This window comes from Amblyomma mixtum, chromosome 4 (genome assembly GCF_055824585.1).
Source record: "Amblyomma mixtum isolate Tamu chromosome 4, ASM5582458v1, whole genome shotgun sequence".
Classification (NCBI taxonomy): domain Eukaryota; kingdom Metazoa; phylum Arthropoda; class Arachnida; order Ixodida; family Ixodidae; genus Amblyomma; species Amblyomma mixtum.
In genome coordinates, this window is record NC_143015.1 from 68179035 (window position 1) to 68203993 (window position 24959).

The 24959-nt window shown below is 45.7% G+C and overlaps 1 protein-coding gene across 1 annotated transcript; it reads right to left on the reverse strand.

Moving 5' to 3' along the window:
• Positions 1-1529: 1529 nt before the first annotated feature.
• LOC149346763 (uncharacterized) lies at positions 1530-24461 on the reverse strand. The gene is made up of 6 exons (XM_089541416.1): positions 24341-24461; positions 17319-17392; positions 11455-11550; positions 10627-10674; positions 5594-5641; positions 1530-1742 (listed from the first exon to the last, which is right to left on the reverse strand). The coding sequence occupies exons 1-6, from the start codon at positions 24459-24461 to the stop codon at positions 1530-1532; spliced, it is 600 nt and encodes a 199-aa protein (XP_089397542.1).
• Between the last annotated feature and the right edge of the window lie 498 nt (positions 24462-24959).

A 24959-nucleotide genomic window follows, 5' to 3' on the forward strand; every position in this document is an offset into this window, starting at 1 on the left:
TCTGAAATCCAGAGAAATTAGAACCACAGGAATTTTTTGTTCAAGACAAGACACCATATGTCGGTTCACGTACCGCTGCCTTCGTACATAGAAAAACAGAAGTGGACACCCTCCTGCCTTACATGGACCACGACACTATTTTGTTGTTTCCACAAGTTTCATAAACGTACACCCTAGATGCGTACCAACCTACGCTCTGAATTTAAACCAGTCGTACCTAATTTCTCTCACCTTCAACTAGGACCACACTAAAGTTCATCTTTCTTCTTGTTATCAGCAAGTGGTATGCTATACTTTATTAGAAGACTTACCGTCTTGTATTGACCACTGAAAACCTGGCAGTAGCTAGATGGCGCCACCAGAGCTTTAAAATATTACTGAACCCTCTGCTTTGGCCGGCGTTCCTGGTCTACATAGAAGCCCACTGCTTCGTTTTTTGCCAGCCTTCTATCGTACTCGGTAATCCTTTCTGCGTCTTGCTTTCAACTTTCGGCGTAGAGTGAAAACACTCCATGTTACTCCTACTGAACTCCTTGGTCGATAGCCACAGCATGGCTTCAGAAATACACGAACGGCAAGGGTTTTGTCCCGCCAAAGGACGTCGTCCCGAATGACCACGATGTCTCGCGCGGAATTTCGGAATGAAGATGGTTCATGGTTGGTTCATGGTGTTTAACGTCCCAAAGCGACTCAGGCTTTGAGAAACGCCGTAGTGGAGGGCTCCGGAAACTTCGACCACCTGGGTGGGGTTCTTTAACGTGCACTGACACCGCACAGTACACGGGCCTCCAGAATTTCGCCTCCATGAAAATTCGACCGTCGTTGCTTGGATTCGACCACCGCGGAATGGAGGGGACAGCTTAAAGAGACCCTGAAATCATTTTGATGGGCATATTTTAGTGTAACAGGTCTGTGCAGTTGGCCTTTGTAGGAATTCGAGTCAAATTTCAAAGTTCTGTGTGCGCCATATAATTTAGAAATAATTTTAAAAAAAAACCGATTAGGGCGACACACCTCGCCACGCGTTCCCTACCCCGATGACGTCATCGGGGCAGCGGTTGCGGGGTGAGATGTGTCGCCCTAATCGGTTGCGAGCTACTGCAAGCAGCGAATTTTTAAATTTATTTCTGAATTATAGGGTCCACGAAGAGCTTTAAAATTTGACTATAATACCCACAAACACCGCCTCTACAGATCTGTTGCTCTTGAATATGCCCATGCATCGAAATAATATCAGGGTCTCTTTAAAGAAAACCGTCCTTCCACATAACCTCGCGAGCTACGTGAGTATCAGTTTTTTTAGGTTATTTACGTGCGCTGCGAACTGCCATCGATCCACCTGAAGTCAGCATCAAAAGCACAAATAGAACGCGACGAGTGCTGGTATTTGTTGTGATTGTCCCTTCGGCGCCGATCCACCTGAGTAGGTAGCAACTCGAGTTGTTAAGAATCATCGCAATAATCGCGCAGTGCCACGCTCCCCGTCTGGCGACACCCTCCCACACAATTGGTCCTGCACAGCCTAATCCTTACCGATCGTTGCTGTTGCTAATGGGCCGACCCTTCCCCGGTCTCCGTCGAACAGGATCCATCATAGGCTCATCTGGTTGTTCGTCTGGCTCGTCTGGTTCATCTGGTAAATCAGATCCGTTTGGTTCTTCGGGTTCTGTTCCGGTGGTCATCATGACGTCGAAAACCTTTCCGCCCCCTAGACTGAATCCCATGTTCTTCTTCACACAGTGCTGCATTCGAATGTAGGTTATATTACTTAATCTAGAAGTCAGACAGAAGAGCATTACATCTAAAAAGAAATCTCAGTACTCGTGTTTATGTCTCTACTTCTGCCTAAATGCATGACAGCCACTTGTTCGTCAACCTGCCAATTGGAACTATGTACTTATACCGAGTGTTTCACCTATGATGTTCTTGAATTAAAAAAAGTGTTTTCAAGATTAAACAGGAAAATGGCGCAAAAGACGTGGACAAAAGAGACAAACACGACAGGACCAGCGCCAACTTACAACTGAATTTTATTTCGCACCAAACCCGCCTTCAGTTGTAAGTTGGCGCTGGTCCTGTCGTGTTTGTCTCTTTTGTCCACGTCTTTTGCGCCATTTTCCTGTTGAATCATGAACCAACTAGCCCAAACTAGAGTTCTTCAAGATTAAATAGCCCTTTTTGCGGCAGAGCATTATCAGCGCCGTAGTACATTAGAATACAGTTAGGAAGTGCTAAATAGAAGGTTGGTTAACTAATATCTAGTAGTACTCTTTTTAATTAATACTGCTAGTTTCCATATGTATTAAGAGGGGTGTAGCCCAACGCAATGAATATCCTCACTGGGTTTTAAAATTTAAATGATCAGGTCACCCTCGGCATTGGGCCCATGAAATTTTGGCCACATCGTGCCAAAACACACGCGCTTTCGTCAAGCTTGCGCCCAAAGCAGCGCCTCCACTGCGCGTAACTCGTTAAAATAACTGTTTTTCAAGTTAATATTTATTAACACTGCTTCTGTATAAAAAGTGAAACATTACGCGGTAAGAAATGATTGTATAGATGAAGATTCACTTTGTATTTTTGTATAATCGTCGAAACCTTTTTGCTTTCCAAGTGTCACGCCCCACCACTGTAACGGCCTCACGGCCAACAGTATTTTCAAATAAAAAATAAAAAAAAATAACTAACATTTCTAGGGCCACACGCCGAGAGCAACTGCATTTTCGAAATTAGAAAAAAAATCTGATACAGATAGTTCTAACGGCGGTTTAAACGCCTCTTAATTAATAAGGAGACTAGTGGTAATAGATAAAAAGTAAACTACCGAATATTAGTTAGCCATCTGAATAGTTAGCAAGTCTTAGCAGTTTTCATTTGCGCAACACCTTTGAAAATGCTATACACCTGAAAAGCGGTCTGCTAACTAAAAAAGGCAATATTTAAAAACTGCAGAGCATGCTCTGTTTGTAAATCCCTCCTTGTTACGCTACACAATTTCTCATCGACAAACACCCCCCCCCCCTCCAAAAAAAAAAATACCCCCCCTGTGCAGTGGTTTCGGTAATTGTTGGCGTGCTTCACTGTATGCCGTAACTAGCTCCTCATTTCTTTTCCCTTGCCTGCTCAATAGTTTAACGATTCTGGCAGTCTTGACGCCATAGGTAACATAAGAGAGCTCTCGCCCGGTTCCGCCCTCGCCATTCGATCACGTGACACTCGCAGTACTACAGTACGTGCCATGTCCGCCGCTATGGACTAGGCTGGCGCTGATGAACTCTCTCAAGTGTGGTACACAGAACATAAATAACCCCTCCCCCCCCTCCCCCCCTCCCCCCCCTCCCCCCGAAAACCGGGAAATTCGACGTCAGCCGCCGTAAATTAGTTGGTAGGGCACCGGACGCGAAATTCAGAGGCCTTGGGTTCGGATCCGACCAGCAGCATGTGGTTATTTTTTCTTCTGCTTTCAAATCGATTATCCTACGTCGATTAACGCACCATCAATTTCTCACTCCTCGTTTTTGGTCACTGTTCAAATCTTTCGCTGTTTACCGTGAAAGGCTGTTTGTGCATGCGCGTCTTTTCTCTTTATCTGAAAAACATGACATTCATTAGGGCTGCTATGTAATGTCTGCATTTCTCAAGTTGTCTAAAAGAACTGAGTAAAGCCAGTATCGAAGGGCTATGATTTTCTTATACTGGTAACAACAGTCGGGTAATAAGCAGCCGTCGATGTTTTCGAATATGTGTTAAAAACGACGTGCAGACAGTACGCAGCATTTATGCTGAAAGCCTGCAATTATACATAATTCTTCCACATGCTGCTGCTGCGCAGTAGGAATCCGCAGGTTTTCAGACTGAAATAAATGAAGAGATTGCACGCTTTCAAACCACTGTTATTTGTGGCTACAAGACAGTCCTTTCCATAATAACCTCTGCTGTCATATTTGTATTGTGTTGAGCATTTGTACTTTAGGTGGCCGTTATTTGCAGCATGGCGTTGTGCAACCTAGTAAAGGAAAGATTTTGCCATATTTGCGTTGGTAAAGGAGATAAATTTACTCGGAAGGCCTAAGAGGGTGGTAAGCTGTGTTTTACACATCTTACTTCAACTATCTTATACTGGCTTTAAACTACCAGTTCACTGTACCCCATTAAGAAACGCCGACCTGGATGTAGTCCCGCCTGTGATCAGCAATACAATACCAGTAGCACGCAAAACAATTTACCAGCAGTTACCACGTTTGATGTTTTCAACCCACGCCCACTATTAGGAAACTTTTCTCTAACTCAGAAAGAAGAAACAGTTTATTTTATGTTTAGTCATTTTCCTCCCGCGGCAAGATGACAATCTAAGGGTACCCAAGCTCGGTCAGTGAACACGGTGTCCCATGCACTGAAGCGCGCTTGAAAAGAGCTGAATGCACCTATTTCCCCATGTAACCACCTCGTATGTTACAGGGATGATCCAGAAGCTACATAGTGGAGGCCCCAAAAGCAGCGTCGAATCCTGATGCGGATGTATCAGCGCGCGGCAGTAAACTGCACAGTTACTTTTGTGAAGGTGGGCGGAGTTTTTGCTATGCTACTTTAGTATGTTCTTTATAAGAATCTAAAAATCGCCCCCCCCCCCCCCCCCCGTGCACAGTGTAATAATTCTTGAAGGAAAATATTAATGAAGGGTGATGCAGCCCAGTAGGTACAGCAAATGACCACCCTTCGTGTGGTCTGCGCACAAAATATCGGCAAACGAACACGCAAGAAGACGAGAAAAAACATGAGGGAAGCGCAACAGGCTCGCGACTACTACAAACCACCTGCATCCTTGATAAACCGCGTGTTTAGCGCATGATAGCCTGAGTTGTTTGTGTGGCAAAAACTCTTTACAACAAGAACCTGCATAATTGGAGGAACCTGTGGTTAGAGAAACTACCATTTCCACGCGCCCTTGACGGCTTTCATGGAGGTAATTAGTGTACGAATTGCCTGAGCTACTGCATCTGTGAGAGCGAGAAAACACCCTAAACCACGCCTGACCGGGCGTTCTGTCTACACTGTACTATACTATACTATACTATACTATACTATACTATACTATACTATACTATACTATACTATACTATACTATACTATACTACACTATACTATACTATACTATACTATACTATATATAAAAGACTATAGTATACTATATATACTATACTATACTATCTGTAGTAGTAGTAGCAGTAGTAGTAGTAGTACTAGGACTACTACTACTACTATACTGTGCCTGCACCTTCATTAACGCGTCTCTGTTTCACTCGTTGAAACGTCATCTAGCTGTTCGCAGGTGCTCCTGCATACATTCCGTAAACTAAACACATGTTCCATATCTACTCTTTCTTTATTTAGCCATCTTTCATTATTCATTAACATCTGCGTATTGTTGCTAAACAGTACCCTTATAACAAAATGTTCACAAAGGCTTAAAACCTAAGAGCTTCTTCCTACATATGACCGCGCGACTGCAGCGCAAAAAGACAATGAAACTCAAATGTTTATTGTGCAAGAAATTCTCGGAAGCTCCTTGAGGAATTCCGGCACTTGAACTTACCTCGTATCCGTTGTGAAATAACATGGAAGGGAGCTTCTTACCCAGGGTCTTCAATTTAACAAAAGAAAACAAAAGTTGTAAATTTTGCAGGTAAGTATAAAACTCTGGTAAAAAACAGGCAATATATACGTGCAAGAACAATATAAAGGCGACGTTATAAAGCGCAGAAACTTAGGCGTAATGAGGTACGGAAGTTTTACATCAAATTCAATAATACTGTTTGATGAGTGTCCCCAAAAAATTTAAAATCGGTTTTGAGGAAACAAAATGACGCAGTAACTCTCTCACATATCTCGTTGGACAGTCGAATCACACCGTAAGGAATGAATAAAGGAGGGAGTGAAAGAAGGAAGAGAGAAAGAGGTGCCGTAGTGGAGGGCTCCGTAAATTTCGACCACCTGGGGTTCTTTAACGTGCACTGACATCGCACATCACACAGGCGCCTCTTTGCGTTTCACCTAAATCGAAACGCGGCCTACAGGAACATGGTTGGCTTCTCGACTTGGCACTGCAACCACATTGTAGCATCTCCTCCAGTAGTCCAATTCTTTTATGACCATTTGGGAAAGCAATGTATAACCGACTGGTCTTCAGCAATGCCACCTGACTAAACGACGGCTAATTGCAGATATCACCTCCAGAAACGGGGATTAGCTAGATGTGCTTGTGAATTCTAGTCGAAAGCGGCGAGCTACACGTATCGCCATCTATCGGGCGTGCAGATCGGCTGAAGCATGTCACAGGCTAAGCGCTCACACAGGTCAGCAACGGGCTGACATCCCGAATCAAAGCGCCTGCCAACAGTACACTGTGTACGAAGCTGAACCAAGTGATGAGTCGAGCAGATAATGCAACAAAGAGCTTTTCTATCCATTTAGTACAATTTGAGAACCATAAACAAATCCAGCACTGTTTCAGTTCGAACCTACCGTTGAAGTTATGATTATTTGCCCTGAAAACCTATCAAACCTTCATTGTTTTCGTGATAGAGTAGGCGAGAAATAAGAATGCAGCTCGCGATCACACCGCTGATAGCCATTGCAGCCGCCCGCCGAAGAACACCTGAGCAGCCGTAGGAGCCAAAAAATTGCGTCAAAGAAACCCGTTATTCTTTTCTTTCTTTTTTCAGACCTGCACGTTGTGCGAGCTCCGGGCTGCTCAGGAGCCCAGCATTGCCCATGTTTCCGATTTGAAATGTTATCAATCAGCACTCCTCAGCTCAAACCGCCCCAGAAATTGTATTGAGGAGTCCCTGCCGTATTGCTAAACGCTCCAACTACATGCCCGGATTTCGCTGCACACTGCTACCTCAAACTGCCTTCGTAGACTCATGACGACGATCGAAATTGCGCTGCGAACCTGGTGAAAGAGAAAAAACACTTAGGTTGCTGGCGACATTCGTATTCCCTTGCCTCCACGTGTACAGCGAAGAAAGGAGCAACGAATAACACGAAGATAACCACATGTGAAAATACTACAGCAAATTAGTACATTAGCAATATAAACTTTGCTTAAAGGGCAACTCCGCGGTGGGTTTTTTCAAAATTTGAGTTGCTAGTCACACCACATTCCTTAGAGTGCATCTCTCGGCTGCAACCAAACGTTTTCTTTTTTAAGAAATAGCGAGTGTAACTACTTGCATGCAGCGAAAACAGCACACCGAGAGAGAAGCTCAATCCGTGGCTAGGTGCGATACTTCGCTTAACGTATAGATGACGTCACAAGCACTCATCCGCACGTTCAATGGCTGAGGTAGGAAATGAGAAACAATGAGTCTTTTCATACAATGCATAAGAACCCCTGATACAAGTTTCGAAATTTTGTTAGTGAACCTCGAAGTGGGTATAAACGAGTGGGAATTGCTTGTGAAGGCGAAAATGGAGAGTTGCTGTTAGAAATATTCATAACTGAGGCCACGGAAACGGCAAACTTTGAAGTCAGTTCACGTCAGAAATAAAAGGTCAGATAGCTTCCAAGCTGAGCGGAAGTATTCAGGAACGAGAAAAAAATAACAGTGCCAGTTTATTAGACCACAGTCACCTTTTGAAACCCCCTGAGCTGCCCTTAAACGCATGGAGGGCATGAGCCACGGTGTCGAGCAGAGCCACAGGTATGAAACGCGCAGCAGGAGCGAAGTGGTTATACAGGAGCATTATGCAGGAGAAGCATTTTAGGAGAGCAAAAGTAATCTGAAGGAAAGGCAGTTTAAGGGTACACTAAATACATGTGAGAAAACAGCAAGCAAGAAATATGCAACCCCATACAGTAGCCAAAGTAATGAAACTTATCTTACTGATAGAAAGAGTGTAAGCAGCATTAAAGGTACAGCACTTCGTTACATGCAAGTACGACTAAGGCACGACTGAGATAAAAATAAAGCAAGGTTTCAATGCGCGCAGTGATTTTTAGAGCTCATTGTGGATTGTGGCACGCGACTTTATATAGGGCGACTACCCAGAACAACCTGCTCAGTATGCCCGTGTAGTGTGCGTTGTCAGTGCACGTTAAGGAACCTCAGGTCGTCGAAGTTTACGGAGCCCTTCGTTATGTCATCCCCCATAATCTGAGTCGCTTTGGGAGGTTAAACCCCCATAAACCAAAGCAAACCCGAACAAACTGCTTTTGAGTGCTTAGGATAGATGGCGCTACTGACGGAATCAAATAAGCCGGCGGCAAAAAGCGACTGGTGGAGCCGGTCGGCGGATACGCATTTTATTAATTCGCGTGCCATATTTTCAAGGCAATATTCCGTATATGCTGCAGCTCTTGTGGATACGATTCCTTGCCGTAGTTCACAAGGGCAATCAGTAAGCAACAGGAGCCTGTTTATGGACATTGACTGTGCGCACCGCTAGGAATGGTCCATAATCCATAAATGAGCAGAAGAGCAGGAGGATATGATTTCATGTTATCCGGACGCTGCGGGATACTGAGAGGAATTCATGCTTAACATTAGTGGAAAGGAAGAGATCGGAATGGATTAGGGAACAAACGCACGTTAGCGATAGAAATGCCAGCAGAAATAACGAAGAACAATTGTTAGAAATCCCCGGCGGAGGGTTCGAATGCATTAGCGTTTTCTGTTGTTGCTGATTCTGTTGTCGCTCCGTCTAAAGGGCATGACGCCAAAGTGTTATTGGGTTAATGCCCATATATGCGGAAAACAATCACAGATCGCCGAAAGTCTTCATGCCGCTCCCACCCACGAAACACAAAACGTCTTACAAACGTCCTAAAACAGCTCCAAAGGACTTTAGACGTCTTGCGCTAGATCGAAACGTCACATAGATGTTGGCAGCGAGCAGGTTAGCTAGAACACGACGAGCTAGAACACGATGTTTTTTTCAGGAAAGCTTCTCAAGCCTCGGATCCAAGACCAAGTCAAGAGACATCTGTATTTCAGACAATTGGCAGAGAGCTGTCGACATAGATTAAAGATCATGTAGATCATGACAAGCGTTTTAAACCATAACGTGTTTTAATCTGGCCAATAAATAAAATATATGCTAGTATGGCTCGTAAAGTATTAGGATGCACTGCGTTATACCGATGTTTGCACTGGACTTTTTGAAGAGCGGGCGCACCGGTGCGAAGAGCGCGCTTTGCACGCAAATTCTGAAAGCTCATTTTGCCCGCCGTTCGAAATGACGTAGATTACGGTACATATCGAGCACAGCAACACACCACTCGTAACGCTGGACTTAAGCAAGCATGCTGGTCCTGAAATCGACGGTAGTTACGTGAGCGGTGAATTTTTTTTCATGTTGCGAACGCCACTTTTGGATTTGTTTCCTGCTCGAATGCCCATTTGTTTCATGTTGCGCAGGTCGGCGGCATACATTCTTCTATGTGTGCAGCACGCCGCGACTTGCTGCTTGCTAAGGGAGGTGAACCTCCCATAGCCAATGCTGGCAAAGCTACAAAACAGATCAAACACTTCATTACGACTAATAAAGGTGTCGTTTAGAAATCTACAAGACGTCTCATAGTCAACAGATAGCGTTGCATTAGCCGAGGCTACAGGATGTCTTCGAGACTCTGATGGCTATATAAAATCTTCGCCATTCTTCTTCAAGACGTTTAAGTTTCCTGACGCAGGTGTTTTTTACATCAATACTACCATTTTTGGGTTTCGTGGGTAGCGCCACTGACCTGCGATGGCAGGTGCAGCCATCGGCGGGGCTTGTGAGGCGCAGATTGCTCACCCCGAGCAACCTCTCGACACCAATATTAAATTTAGCTGCCACCTGCCATGCTGTGCGATCTGCTCATAACCCGTTGGGCAGGCTGTGATGATGCCACAATGTTTGCATCGCGTCACGTGTGACGCAGGTGGCCATTTAGGCTTGCACAGACCCTTCAAAGGGCATGTAATTCGGAGGCAAGATAACCGTTTATCGCTTTGCGTAACGGCGGGGATACGAAGATAAGGCAAGCGCATCAGGCAGCGTATCAGGCGGATGGGAGTAGGAAGTTTGCGAGGGTAGAAGGGCCGCAGCTGACATTGGTTAGGGTTAACGAGATGGTTGCGAGAGAGGTTTTTCCCGCAGTTTACGGTACTCAGTATGGTGATGACGAAGTCAGTTGAGAAGAAGATCTATCTTGATGAGGGATAAACAGGTCAAAGCGATGAGAAAGAAGACAGCCTCGGTGTTTGGTTACTGATTAAATAATTTTAACAATTCACACATATTTTCTAATTTTAATCATTCTAGTATTTTACTTAGTTTTTTTCCCGCACATATACCTCCTTGGCATTCGCTACTGTACCTTGGCCAATCCCCCCGCGTGGGTGCCATTTTCATATGGAGAAGAAGAAGAAGAAGATGATGATTCGAGTTGATGGGAGCCTCTGTAGAAGAAATGAGTGGAGGAAATACGCAGCAACCAACAGCCTCTCGTTAAATGTGTCATTGTGAATACATTTACGTCGAGCCTGCACCTAGCCTTTTATGAATGCAGCGGTAATTGTTGTTCTGGGTAAATTTCTCTGCAATCAATTAAGGGGATTCCGTGAGCAGAAGGACACTTACAACAGATTTGAAGAGGGCGGTCTGTGAGCACATCAGAAAGATTTTCACCTGCAAACGGCATGTAAAACACATCACTGACAGGCTGCGTTTTCAGGAGTGGAATACAGTGACAAAATAGACAGTTCCAGTGGCCCTTCAGTAGGACCTATGAGGTCATGGAAAAGTGTTGCACCATTTAGTGGTATGTGCGCACGACACAAAAAAAGCCGTCACATCAGAGGTGCCGTCACATCAATAGGAAAAGCATGACGTTATATTTGTGTTTTTACTACAGCATTTCTTGTACAACAAAAATGAATTTATGATTTCATTCCTCATCGAATATATTCATTATGACCACATCTCTCCTCACGTTCAACTGAAGACCAACCATGCACTTTTGTGCTTCTAAGCACGAAAAATATGTCGCATGAACAAAACGTTCTCCTCTGCGAAAACCTGACGGTGATTTGCTTCAGGTCGTATGGCCGGTTCTCTGCTCTGTCGCGGTAGTGTCTGGGTTCAAGATCGACTTATTGCAAAGGATGTTTCTCTTTAAGAGGTGTGAATGTGGCACTGCGCTTTCATTTTTTCGAGAAAGTATTCAGCACGACTCAAGGACGTGTAGGAGCCATCCAGTAACTTATGACCCCGAATGACAGGTTACAAAAAGTGCTATCCTCCTACACATCATGCGCATAAGGCCTTTTGCACGTCCAAAAACGGACCATGAGTATCCCTTAAGATAATAAGATCGAAGTAATCAGTTAACTGTGCTGATTAACTACTGGGATCCTGATCGTGAACGAAAGAGAAACAAATGTATATGCTGCGAGAACTGGTACTCACACTATCTTCTCCTTGGCAGTACGAAACTTTGTGCTCCATACTGAGCGATTTGGTGAGGCACGTCCTGACTGAGCTGCTGTATTCGACTGAAGCCATCTGTTGAAGGAAATTCACAGCACTTCGTGCAGTAGCTCTTGGAGGCATGAAAGCATATGACACTAACGAAATCATTATCCTTACTTCTGGAACATCATCTATCTGGCCAACAAAGGCCGTGATTTACCAGCTATAATACGAAAACAAAAAACAATGAAAGGCAATCTTGTGATCAAGAACAATGAACTTCTGTCCGTATATAATGGGTCGCAGCTGAATTTTGTAACTACCAACATTTTCTGAATCATTTTGACTTTTGATTTCATTTTGAATCCTAACCCAACAGGCAAATGATGGCAATAGGAACAGGATTCATTGACTGCAAACAGCACCGCTCGTTGGGCCTGGTTTCAGGGCCGGAATCAGCTACAGACAAACAGGCATATTCAAGTGGCAAAAAGAGTACAGGCTAAATACGAGTTAAGTGCTGACATGTTGAAAAATTCTTTTTTTTTACTTCTATTCTGTTCTCATCTTTCGCTTCATCGGCAAGTAAATCGTGGCAGTACAGGATGTGGCGTCGTTTAAGCGCCTGAAAAAGTACGAAAGAAAGAAACATCGTAAGATTCGAAAAAAAATAGCTATGTTTCAGTAGGAGCGACACGCCCCAGCCGGACGCAAAGCAATTACCGATGTATTCTCGACAACGACGACATATATTGTGCTCGTTTTATTACAAGGCGGATAGTTTTATTCGTTTCTTTCTGCTACAACGCCCTTCTATTAAACGAGTGCGAACGCAAAATGTAGCCTTTTAACAAAAAAATGGTGGGCCCAAGTCTAATTAATACTTTCTAATTCAGGTTTTTCTCTTGTGCTATTGCTGTTTGGTTTGAAGAGCCCAACAGCATAAGACACACACGTAGTCGGCCCAAAATTGGAAATGGTTGGTTTACTTTGTTCCTTTCTAGGTCCGGCATATGCGAATATATTCCCGCACTAAACTAGAATGTTCCTCCCCTATTTCGAACCCACATTAAGCTTACTTAATTGACGCCCTAGAAGCTATTCAAAACCGTGCAGCCCGCTTTATTTCATCTGACTATCACACCCAGCCTAGCGTTACATATATAAGTTGTTTCTCGACATAGAGCCTCTGATGCACAGGTGGAAAATTGCCCGTTTGTCTTTGTTCCACAAACTGTAACATTGTTTTCCGTCACTTCGGGGCTCCATTCTGCTTCAGCCCCTCAGAACTTCGCGCGCGCAGTCTCTTCAACTCCATGAGCATTATACGCGTGCACGGCTCCACTTACGCATTTAACAAGTCATTTCTGCCTGTTGCCATCGAAGAATGGAATTCATTACCCGAGTACATTGTTTTTGAACGCGATCCATGTAAGTTCCGCCAATTGCTGCTGTCACACTTAAAAAAATTGGCGGGTACTTGTAGCTTTGGTTAAGCGTGGTAGGTTGCGAAAGCAGGTGTTTTATACTGCATATGCAGCGCCTCTAGTGGGAAGAGCGTGGCGAGCCGTGGCAAGCGGCCGCCGTTACCCGACGAGCCGAATCGGTAGCCCGTCTCTCGCTCCTGGTATGACGTTACGCCATAACGTCACTAGCGCCTCTAGCGGGAGGAGCGTGGCGCGCCGTGCCAACCGGCTGCCGTTACCCGACGAGCCGAGTTGGTAGCCCGTCTCTCGCTCCTGATATGACGTCACACTGTGACGTCACTAGGCATGGTACGACGTCAGGGGTCATTCTAAAGGTCAAACGTGCCAAGTGGCCGCCGCTACGCGAAAGGCCGTTCTTGGGAGTAGTATTGCTTTCGCAATAAAACCTGATGTTCATTATTATTCTCTTTGTGTTTTACTCCCGTTTTATATATGTTTAGCCACACTCTCTGATAATTTTATGCACATTTTCTCTTTATATCCTGCCAGTATATGCATATGGCACTGATTGTGACCTGTCGTATTATTGTGATGTAACGCCGCCCCCCCCCTTATGTAATGCCCCGCCACCCAGGTGTCTTTAAGGGTCAATAAATGATGATGATATTGGGCCGATTAGCTGTGCTGCTGGGGATGTGACGTGACACTTCAGGTCACGTGAGGCATAAAACCAAGGGGGAATAAAAAGGCAGGCGGTGCCCCATGTACCCCAATTGCACTGTGAAAATTTTGGGCGGCGGAAGCCGCGTGCCATTGCTAAGCCTTCTTTATGTGGCATATAGCAACGGTACCATTCTTAACATGGGGTAGTGAGGCGGCCAGTTCCCAGAGAGTTCTGCCATCGCGGGCTGCGCAGATGGAGCTACCTCACTTGGCGCCATAGAGCTTCTCATGCATATCTAGAGGGCAGATTGACGGCACTGCTCTTCATCGACGCAGGACACGCCGGTGGATGAAGTTTGATATTTGGTTTCGCTGTTTATGAGCCGGAAATGTAGATTCAGTAGCGACAATATAGCTTAAGAGGTGGAAACCTTAGAGGTGGAAGCCTCTAAGGAGTTGTCCGATGTTTTAGTGGAATCCCGCCTTCCTGGGTAGATTTTGTCGTAAGGGAGCCATTACTCTATACATCCCCGGGAAGCACCGCCACACAGGAGCAACTGCACAGGTGTGGAAGTGATTCTGGGCTCGAACCCCGGACCAGGGCGAATTTTCTTTCAAAGTACAAAGTAAGTTTTCGTGGAAGCTGTGTAGTTTTCTCGTGCAGCCGTACGGCTGTGCTTTGACGGATGTTAATACAGCAATTATTCCATACGAGGCTAATATCGCGCATTCACCCCTGTTAAATTAGGCGAATAAGGGAAGCATGGACTTTGAAAGTATTTAATCTGCCTAGTGTAGACAGTGTCGCGGCTGTCGTGGTCAGATCTAGCCATTGTAAAGCCCCGCTCCGCGGTGGCTCAGTTGTTACGGCGCTGGGCGGCTGACTCGAAAGACGCGGGTTCGATCCAAGCCGCGGCCGTCTAACTTCGATGGAGGCGAAATTTTAGAGGCCCGTGTTCTGTGCGATGTTAGCGCACGTTAGAGAACCCCAGTTGGTCTAAATTTCCGAAGACCTTCACTACGGCGTCCCTCGTAGCCTGAGTCGCTTTGGGACGTTAAATCCCAATAACCAAACCAAACCAAACATTAGCGGCGAACTTTCCGCAGAATCGATGCGTTAACGGCGCCGTCGCCTTACAGCTCCGCGGAATTACGTTCATGCTACTCATTCAGTGAAATGACGCAGGCCTGCAAAGCCGAGCGTCGGCTCTAGCCCCCACCTCATCCCTCCCTCGACAATTACCATCAGACACTTTGTAGGCGGCTCCAGACACGCACTTTGCCCTCCCCTTATATGCGCTCGCGATATCACCCAGTCCACACGAACCCTTCCTGTACCCTCTGCCACCACCCCAAAGCCACTCTCGACCATATCCTTTTCCTCTGCCCGGCGGACCCCCCCCTCCCCCGCGGGGCCTGGAGCAGCTTACCACTTGGGAGGCTTGGGAGACCCTACTGCGCTCCGAGGACCCGGTCAAGCAAACTATCGCCACATGCCGGGCTGCCACCGCCATGAGCCTCCGGGACATGAACGTTTGAGTGCAGTGGGGCCGTGCGGGGGCCCAAGAACCGACGTGTACAAAACTCCCTTAATTCAAATAAAGTTTTCATAATCATCATCATCAGTTGTGCTTGTCACGTGACACCACCGCCGCGCTCCTGCTGCATCGCCGTGCGCGAGAACAGAGGAGACAGTGAGCTCTGCCCGGGTCGTCATCCAGCTGTTCTCCCGCAGCCGCTGTCGGCGACAGGTTCGTGACCTCACGTCACTGTAGCCTCCCATTGGCTCTTCTCTTGTGCGGAACGGGAAAAAAAAGCTCCATGATTGGTCCTTCTACAGAACGGGAAACCAAGCGGTCTGCGGGAGAAAAACGCCTTTGTGCGGGAAGCGGCACGAGGAAAGCGTTCCGCGTTGCGCGTTTTCCCGCTAGTGTGAGCAGGCCGAGGGAGTATCTACGTTTTCTGCAAAGTTACCCAAGCCAAATATGAACCTTCATTTTTTTTCTCGTGCTAACTGAAGAAGGAGCACTACTTAAGATACTCGTATAGACGGTGCCGCCTCTTTAGCGTCTAGGCCATTTGGAGAAACTACATGCGTGCCACGACTGCATCTTCTGGCCGCGGGGCGGCTTTACCGACAGTGACGTCACAGCCTCTCCGTACATTACTAATGCGCAAGGATTAGAAACCCCATGGCGACAAAGTGGGACGTGGGGGGGGGGGGTATAAATTCACCCATTGGCTGGAGGCGATCTATGTACCCAGACGTGAGCTTTCCTATTGGCTAGTGGTTAATGATGTCACCAGGCCCTGAGTGACGACACTTATGGTAAATGTATCATTAGCTCCCGAAGCTGTCGCATAGCCAACGCGTTGTAAAATTAGGTGCCCCTGTGCAATTTTGTGCGTCATGCCTAGAACGAACTGCAATACTGCACCTTCTTGCTATTAAATGTCTTTCAGGCTAAGAGGGTGGGCCGCGTAAAAGACTCGAGTGCCTTGAAACACAGGGCAGTTGTTTTGTCGCAGTTTCTTTTGTGCCTCCTGTGACTGGAAGTGGACTTTGATGCTATGGTAAATGTTCGGTGGCTGAAACCGCAACGGCATGGGTGAAGAAATTCTCTGTCTTAAAATATTCAGCACGTGTCGGTGGATTCCGCGCAGTTATTTATTATATAGTTAAGCGCAGGCGGAAGCAGAAAGCGAACCAGTCGTCAGCTGGGCTCCAGAACAGCTTTTTATATCTTAATCTCTAATCTATCTCCTATCTACATCACCTAGGTTGGCCACCTGCCTCCTAGATTTCCCTCTGGGCACCACCTGCCCGAGTCATGCTCGTGATTTTTCGCTCACAATACCGACAGCGCCGACGCAAGATTTTCTACGTAAGGGTGTCTTTAACGTTATCTCGTTAACAAATGGGCACAGGCCCACCAGTGTTAAGAAAAGTATTTTTTTCTCCCTCGTGATTTTTTTTCTCCTTTCAAGGACAATGTCCCAGCATGTACAGTCATGAAATTTATGAGCGGGAACATGGGAGCGCGTGGCAGATAACCTCGAGCCCTATTTGTGGCGACGCGCGGCAGCTGCATTTAGCAACGTAGTGGAAAGGGTTACGCTTCCTTGCCTGCTTCCGGCAAGCCGAAGGACACACCTCCCTTTCCACTTTGTTTATGACAGCTGTCACCGCGTGTCGCCATGAGTAGGGTTCGAGGCTATTAGGCACGCGCTTCACTGTTCACGCTAAAAAATTTTGTGACTGTAGCTACAGCGACCAACTTTTAAATAAGAGGCGCTTACAAAACGTTTAGTCTTTTTTGTTTGTACATTCAGTTTTAATGACTTATGTACTTCCCGGAAAATCAGCGGCGATCGCAGTTATAACAATCTACGCGTATCCGGTTGTAACTTGCATAATTTGCCTTGCCTTTTTCTATGGCGGTCTACACGACTCTTATATTTTATGCTCTCTAATCAACACGCATGTGCAACACGAACAGTGAAGTGTCTAGTAAACAACGGGACTGTGTCTACTTGTGTCAACATCTGGTGTCCGGTGACTGGTGTCTACATCTATGCTCGCGTTATACTTGCCGGGTTTCACACCAACAATCCTCCAGGAAAAAAACTATTTGACCTCTTATAAAGTGTAGCCTTTAATTTGAGTTTTATTTTTCGTTCTTAGTACTCATTTGTATGATTTCTCTTAACACTTTATTCGTAGCCCAGAGCACGCTCTCGAGACCTAACCCAAATTGGGCCCGCACTTACTCTGCTCGCCATGTACCTCTGCAGGTCGTTTTTCCAGCGCTTCTTCGCACCGCACCACTTCAGGACCTTCATAACTGCAGCAAGTAGAGAATAGGCAGGTCGTTATTTCTTATCATTTGCCAGCGTAAAGCTTCAAAAACGCTAACCACCACAGGTAATCGGCTTCAATACTGCAAACGGATGCCATACAAAAGAAGTTCTCGACAATCTATAGAGTGTCTATAGACTTCTGTCTCTAAAGTCTATAGACTGTCTACAGACAAATCCTAGAGAACAATCTATAGGCAATACAAATGTCATATACAGTCTATAGACAATCTATAGATTTATGGCCATACGCTTTTAATAGAGTTTAATCTATAGACAATCTATAGACTATGAATGGACAAAAAGCAATAACTATAGGAAGTCAAGAGAGTCAATAAGAAGTCTATAGACTGTCTATAGACCATTTTTATAAGAGATATTTCACTCCAATCTTTTGTAGGAAAGGCGTTCACAAATATGTTTCCAATACTGGGCCGATTACCTGGGCTGTTTGGTGTAATAATTGTGACGCTTTCTCTTTTACTGATTTTATTCTTAGCAGCCATTTTGCGCGTTCATGTGCCATGCACTGAGAAAAGCGGTAAAAGAAGTAAACAAACGTCGGGCAAGTAGAGTCTGAGAAAGTTTCAAAGCAAAGATACATTTCATTGAAATCCACTCTAACATAAATCTTTCAGGAATGAGCCAGAAGTATGGTTTTTTTTCTGCATGTGGTAAACTTCTAGAACCTTACGTGTGACGCCTCACATGATGGGACTCCAGCGCTATCGCGTAGTACACTGAAAGAGGCGTCGCACCACAACATTATTAATTATAAGAATTATTAATACTAGCACCTCAATTTTAATACCAGCAACTCAAAGAATTCACAATCTGAGACAACATGAGGAAGCAAGGATAACAGTAGCTGCGATAGACATATTTGTCAATAGAAATACAAGAAATACAGAGCATATATAAACAAAAACAAAAGCGAGAAGAGCGTTAACCAAACGCGATGGCTCACTGGTTCAGTGGTTAAAGGTGCACTGAAGAGGATTCTGAACTCGTATTTTTGCCGCTGGAACTCGATCTACACGTTCCGAGCGTTCTTGGAAGCTTCGAATTATTGCCCTTTGTGGCTGATTTCTCTAATTAAATCGAATTAACGTCCGGCCCCGCCTTTATTTTTTCCATTCCCCCGTACGGTGAGCGGAGTCGACCAACGCGTGGAGTGCCTTTCAGCCAGCTCAATGCAGGCTTTGCTTTCGCTTAATTTTGTTTTTTTTTATGTTTCCGTGAATAAATAGTTTAATTCGCAGATAATATAGCCGCAAAATAAGCCCGCAGGAATAAAAATACGCGCGGACAATTTGCTTCTACGGATTACTACGTATTAACCCGCCGATTGCAGAGCGGCAAGCCGCCACGGTACTGGGTGAAAGGCACTCCACGCGTTGGTCGACTCCGCCCACCGTACGGGGAGAATTAAAAAAAAGGCAGTAGCTGGGCGTTAATTCGATTTAATTAGGGAAATCAGCCACACAGGGCAATAAATCTAAGCTTCTAAGAATGCTCGGAACGTGTAGATTGAGTTCCCGCGGCAAAAAGACGAGTTCAGATTCCTCTTCACTGCACCTTCAAGGCGCTCGTCTACCGAGCCGGAGTACCCGGGCTCGAACCCGCCCGCGGCGGCCGCGTTTCGATGGAGGCGAAACGCAAAAGGCGCCCGTGTTCTTTGCGATGTCAGTGCACGTTGAAGATCCCGGGCTGGTCGAAATTATTCCGGAGCCGTCCACTGTGGCACCTCTTTCTCACTATCTTCTTTCTGTCCCACCTTCCTCCCTTCCCTTACGGCGCGGTTCAGGTGTCCGATCAGATATGTGAGGCAGTTACTGCCTCATTTCCTTTCCTCGAAAACCAAAAGAAGGGCGTTATAGAAGTTTTAGCGCCGACTGTACAAGGCGTTGAGAGATGGGCAGTTACAGTATGAGCTGACAAGGAATTCCAGTCTCGAATTGCTTGTGCGGAAAAAAAGGAAACAAATGTATTGTTGTTTGTTTATATTCTTCTAAAAGCTTTGAAAGCTGTTTCCTATTATTTCGAGTGGTCGAAGATGGTAAATATTGGGGATATTCAGTGCATAGGGCTTCAGACAAAACAAGATAAATAAATTTTGGGAGGGTATCCTTTGCTCAAACACTACTCGCATAGCCGGATAGGGCTTCGCAGGGGCGGAAAAGTGCTGTCGCAAATATAGTGCATTTGCAAACATGTGTAAACAATCAGTAATTTATTAACCGCGGATTGCACTGCGTCCATTTAACAAGCCAGTACGCTATATACAGTTCTTAGCCGCGAGGTGGCAGTGTTAAACTGTTACACAGCCAGTTGTCGCCGAGTGGTGATACAACAGCACTTTTGGACGCAGAGTTTTTTAATATGACTAAAAATAAAGGTGCAGGAATGCCGGTAAGACTAGTTTGCTTACTTTGTTTGGCTATTGTTGGGTATAAATATGGATTCATCCGTAAAAATGCTACTTTTCTCGCGGTAAACCTCCAAGAAATACTCTGAAAGTTTCCTGAACAGCCTAACACCAAACGTTCACCTGCGTTACATCTATTAAAGAAGTGAAAAACGCAGCGTCTAAATAACATTCTGTGCACAGAGGAGAGCGTCGCGGCGCAGCTACCAATAACGAGGCATGATCCACGTTTTGGGCCTAACACTGGCTAAGTCAAACACGAAACCTCGCCTTCCCGGCATTCCGTTGGTGGATGAAGTGTTCTTGAAGAAACTAGCTTGGTTTAGGTTTATTAGGGTTTAACGTCCCAAAGCGACTGAGGCTATGAGAGACGCCGTAGTGAAGGGCTCCGGAAATTTCTACCACCTGGGGTTCTTTAACGTGCACTGACATCGCACAGCACACGGGCCTCTAGAATTTCGCCTTCAAGAAATTCAGCCGCCGCGGCCGGGATCGAACCCGCGTCTTTTCGGGTCAGCAGCCGAGCGCCGTAACCACTGAGCTACCGCGGCGGGGCAAAACAAGCATTGACGGTGGCACCAGCCTTCCCTCTAGGAAAAAAATTCAGGGAGGCACTTTGTTGACCTTAAGTGGGGTGAGGCGAAATCCTTAAGCGTGGTGTTGCTGTTTGTGTCACTGATGTGTGGTTAAGATGTTCAGCTTCGCCTCTAAGAGTGGAACGCGACAGCGTCTTGCAACGGTGGCAGGGAGTCCAGAGAATGCCATCGCCCGTTCGGCTCTACGCCTTGTTCGTCGTTAAATTGGTTTTTGAGGAAAGGAAGGGAAATGTATCTGTCTCGCATATGTCGGTGGACACCTGAACGTCGCCGTAAGGGACGGGAGGAACATCGGAGTAAATGAAGACACTGTATTCACTAGACACGCCTTTCTTCATTCCAAACCATCCAGCAGCCACGGCGGAGTGGTCAGCGTGCTCGTCTCGCACTCCGGAGACCCTGGTTCGATTCCCCAGCTCGACCAATTTCCTGCTTGGTTTTATTGATTTATCTGGTCTGACTCGAAAGGTTAATGAGGCTAATCGGTTAATTAAGCAATGAACTAACCTCAGCCCCTCTTATTTGGAGCATCACTATACTATCCCTTTAAATGGTTGCATGGTTACTAGCCAAAATACAATTGTGACTGTGAAGTCACGACCATTTCGACCAATTGAAAAGCTTGACATTTCTGTCGACAACTCCTGCTAACAACGCTGAGGCATTAAAGGCTTCCGCCTTAATATTTCGAAACTCTATGCCTGTGTCCTTGTGCCGGTTTTGTGCACTGTGCATATGGACGCCGATGAGGCCTCAGCCCGCTGTTTAGCGGGAGCGTGATGAGCAAAAGCGCGGTAGTTGTGGTTCGGATTGCACTTGCGACTGACGACTGCGGTGACTTAAGCCTCACCTGTATCGACATCGTCTTTGAGAAAGGCCGTCTTGTGTTCGGTGTTGTGCACTTCACAAGCGACTTCAGCGCTCACAAAGCGGTTCTTTCAGCTAATAAAAAGGTTTTCTCTGCTCTTGAAAAATCTGCATTGTTCGCAGTCTTGAGACACTAATCTCTCGACTAGCTGGTCTTCGTACTTTTTCTTGGTGTCCATTGAAACTTCTTTGCAGAAATCGTAGTCAATTTGAGTGGGTATGAACCGAAAGTTTCATTCGACAATGCTGGAGCATGTACGGTGTTGATCAAAAGCCCCAATACACCAGGGGCTGTGGGGCATTGAGACAACCCTTATGCTCCAAATCTGTAGAGGATGAAGAGATTTCTTATTTTCGGCATTGAAGATTCTGATATCTTTAAATACGCTGTCAGTGCCCGACAGTCGTGCTCAAAAGCAGACCGCGAGCCCTGGAAATTTTTCCCTAACCTTGTACATTTCGGTGCACGGCATATGTGCAGTCAAGAAATTTACGAACACAGCATAGTGAGTAAGTATCAGCGGCAATAATAATGCTGACAAAGGCAGATCATCTGAGAACATTTTTTTTAATGTGCCGGAGTCTCAGAGCTGTTAGTTCAGTGCTGTGTTGTCCGTTTCTTTCTTTCTCTGCTCTCGTCTTTGGCTTTCGGCCTTGCGCTGCTTCAATCAAGCGCAATCAATCAAACTAGACATCTTCGTTTTCGGCATTCTTAAGCGATCTGTTCAGAGGTAACCGCAAAGCATGCGTGACAGTGATCACCTCAGAGTGGCAAAAAGTGAGCAATAGGAAAAACTGACTCACCAACACAACTAGCTGTAATCTCTGGGCTCAAAACACTATCAACAAGGGCAAAGCGCGCGCGACTAACATTCCTTTATCAGCTTCTCAATAACACTTTATGATCTATTCATCCAAGTACATTCCACAAAAACGTGCATTAAGAAACCAGCACGCTTGTACGCTAACTGAATATCCTTATCACAGTAACACTTACAAAGATTCTTTCTTCCCGCTAGTAACAAGAGAATGGAACCGTCTAGACGCATCCATAATTAACGCTGATTCATTTTCCAATTTGTGTTGTGAACTAGAAGGCGCGTTTTAAAACTAGAGTTGTGTTTAGAAAGCTTTTCTTAATTTTTGTCTATTTCAAAGAGTATACGACGTGTTGTGCCCATGCTTATATTATGTTTATATTTCTGAACTAGCGTGCTTTTTTTCTTTAGGTTGCTTGTGAAAATCTGTCAAACTTTTTTTCAGTTTATCTGTGCTATGAATTGTCTAAATTATAGTTGTCCTGTGCACAGCCGCTTTTAGAAATGTTTTCCTTTACTATGTATGATACGTGTAATTCCCACCTGCTAAGGTCTGAACCAGAGACTGGCAGTATTCCAAATAAATAAATAAGTCTGAATGATTCAACAAAAAATCACTTTACGTTACCGGGGTGAGCTTCAAATAGCGACCTCTGGCGGCCATACAGCTCGCTCGATTTTTCATTTTGTTTAGTTCGCGAGAGTTCCGTGCTTAGTAAATTTAACGACATGGTCATTAGCATAGACTCCCTAACATTACCTACAGATAAAAGTGGCACCAGTGTCTACACGAGTTTCTTATAGACCACTTGATACAGCGCGGGAATGGCGAGAACGTATTAAGATTGGCTGATGCTGGAATGAAGACGCGGAATCTGCCTCGAAATAAGCAGCTAGGTCGTGATGCTCTCCTATATGTGCGCAGGTTAACTAACTGAATGCTGCGTTTTTCACGTCTTCTATGCATTTGGCTAGGATGGTGCAGAAACTTTCAAAGCATTCCATCGAAGTTTGCATCGAGAAGCGTAATATTGCTACCGCTTGAACCATGTTTTGTGCCCAAATACAGCCAAGCCTAATACGAAACCTCATCTTCCGTCATTCCTGCACCTCTCATGGTTGATGTACTATCACGGGCCGCCGTTATCCACTAGGTAATATTGAGAAACCTTCAATATACCGATATGCAATTGATACACGCCCTGTGCCCGCTTAATATAATACAGATGGCGTGAATATCGCTTTGTGTGCTGCAACAAATTATCAGAAAACGATACGAAAATCTGCCGTGCACCACATACGGATCACTGCACGACGGTTTATAGGAAAAAGCACAAGAGATTTCCATCTGATGAACCGGTTGAAGTTGAAGTTAAAGTTTATTTCCATTTCAGTAAGAAATTGAGGGACCCTAGACAAAAAGTGAACGTTAATTCACTTGACGGCGCTCGGGCCCCATTACATGGCAGAACAGCGAGGTGTCGGTAATAACAGTTGTTTGATTTGGTTTGGTTTATGGGGTTTAACGTCCCAAAGCGACTAAGGCTATGAGAGACGCCGTAGTGGAGGGCTCCGGAAATTTCGACCACCTGGGGTTCTTTAACGTGCACTGACATCGCACAGTACACGGGCCTCTAGAATTTCTCCTCCAAAGAAATTCCAGCCGCCGCGGCCGGGATCGAACCCGCGTCTTTTGGGTCAGCAGCCGAGCACCATAATCACTGAGCCACCGCGGTGGCTTCGGTAATAACAGTTGTACCAGTACATTTACCAGACAATAATGTAGCTCTTACTACACATAGTTCAGTTCTTTGTGTGTGTGTGTGTGGGGGGGGGGGGGGGGGCGTTCAGGGTAAAGGCACAATGTGAATGATAAACATGATGAGCGAATAGCAGCAATTGTGCATAGCAACAAACCCGCAAAAATACAAAAACGACATAGGAGGAACACACTGCAGGAAACCAGAAAAAAAATTACATTTTCGAGAGAAAGAATGAATGTGATAATTCCTTTTTAACATTTTCAACATTAACTTTATTTTGCCGAAAATAGTTTAGCAGAGTGGGCAGAATATGGGCGAGCATTTGCTGGCCAAACGTCGTTCGTACGAAAGGTACCCTCCAGTTATGAGCAGAACGCGCCAGTTCGTCATCGATATGCGGAACTTTTTCTGACGATCTCGATCATCCCACGAGAGACCCGCACACCGCCGCGTGTGTACTCACGTTTTGTACACGGCGTTGAGGTAATGAGCGTGTCATTCGGCTGTGACATGCCGGAGGAAACCAAGCAGGCCAGGATGAGCACGAGAGGGAGGAGGAGAGAGGCCCACCCGCGTCCGGCCATGGCTGGTGCTCTGAAAACGACGGGAAAAAGAGAAGGCGTTATGACGAACGCAGCACCTCCTTGATTTCAACGCCAGCTAGATAATCGGGTTAAGAATAATGCAGCCCTCTCCTGGAACTTCAATTCAATTCAATCCGCCTTTATTTTACACATTTCACAATGCTGACGGTCTCCCTGGCTAAAAGCTGTAGTAAACCACCTGGGGTTCTTTAACGTGCACAGATATCGCACAGTACACGGGGCTCTAGAATTTCGCCTTCATCGAAATTCAGCCGCCGCAGCCAGGATCGAACCCGCGTCTTTCGGGTCAGCAGCCGAGCGCCGTAACCACTGAGCCACCGCGGCGGGGCCCTGGCACTGTATAGCTTAATGACTAGAGAAAGTAATTAGTTCGGTGGTGTGGAATCAACCATTTTTCAGGGGCACGTGTTTTCGAAATTTGCAGCGTAACGTTGCACCTGACAGTGAGAGAAGGAATTCTTGATACATTGCATTCTC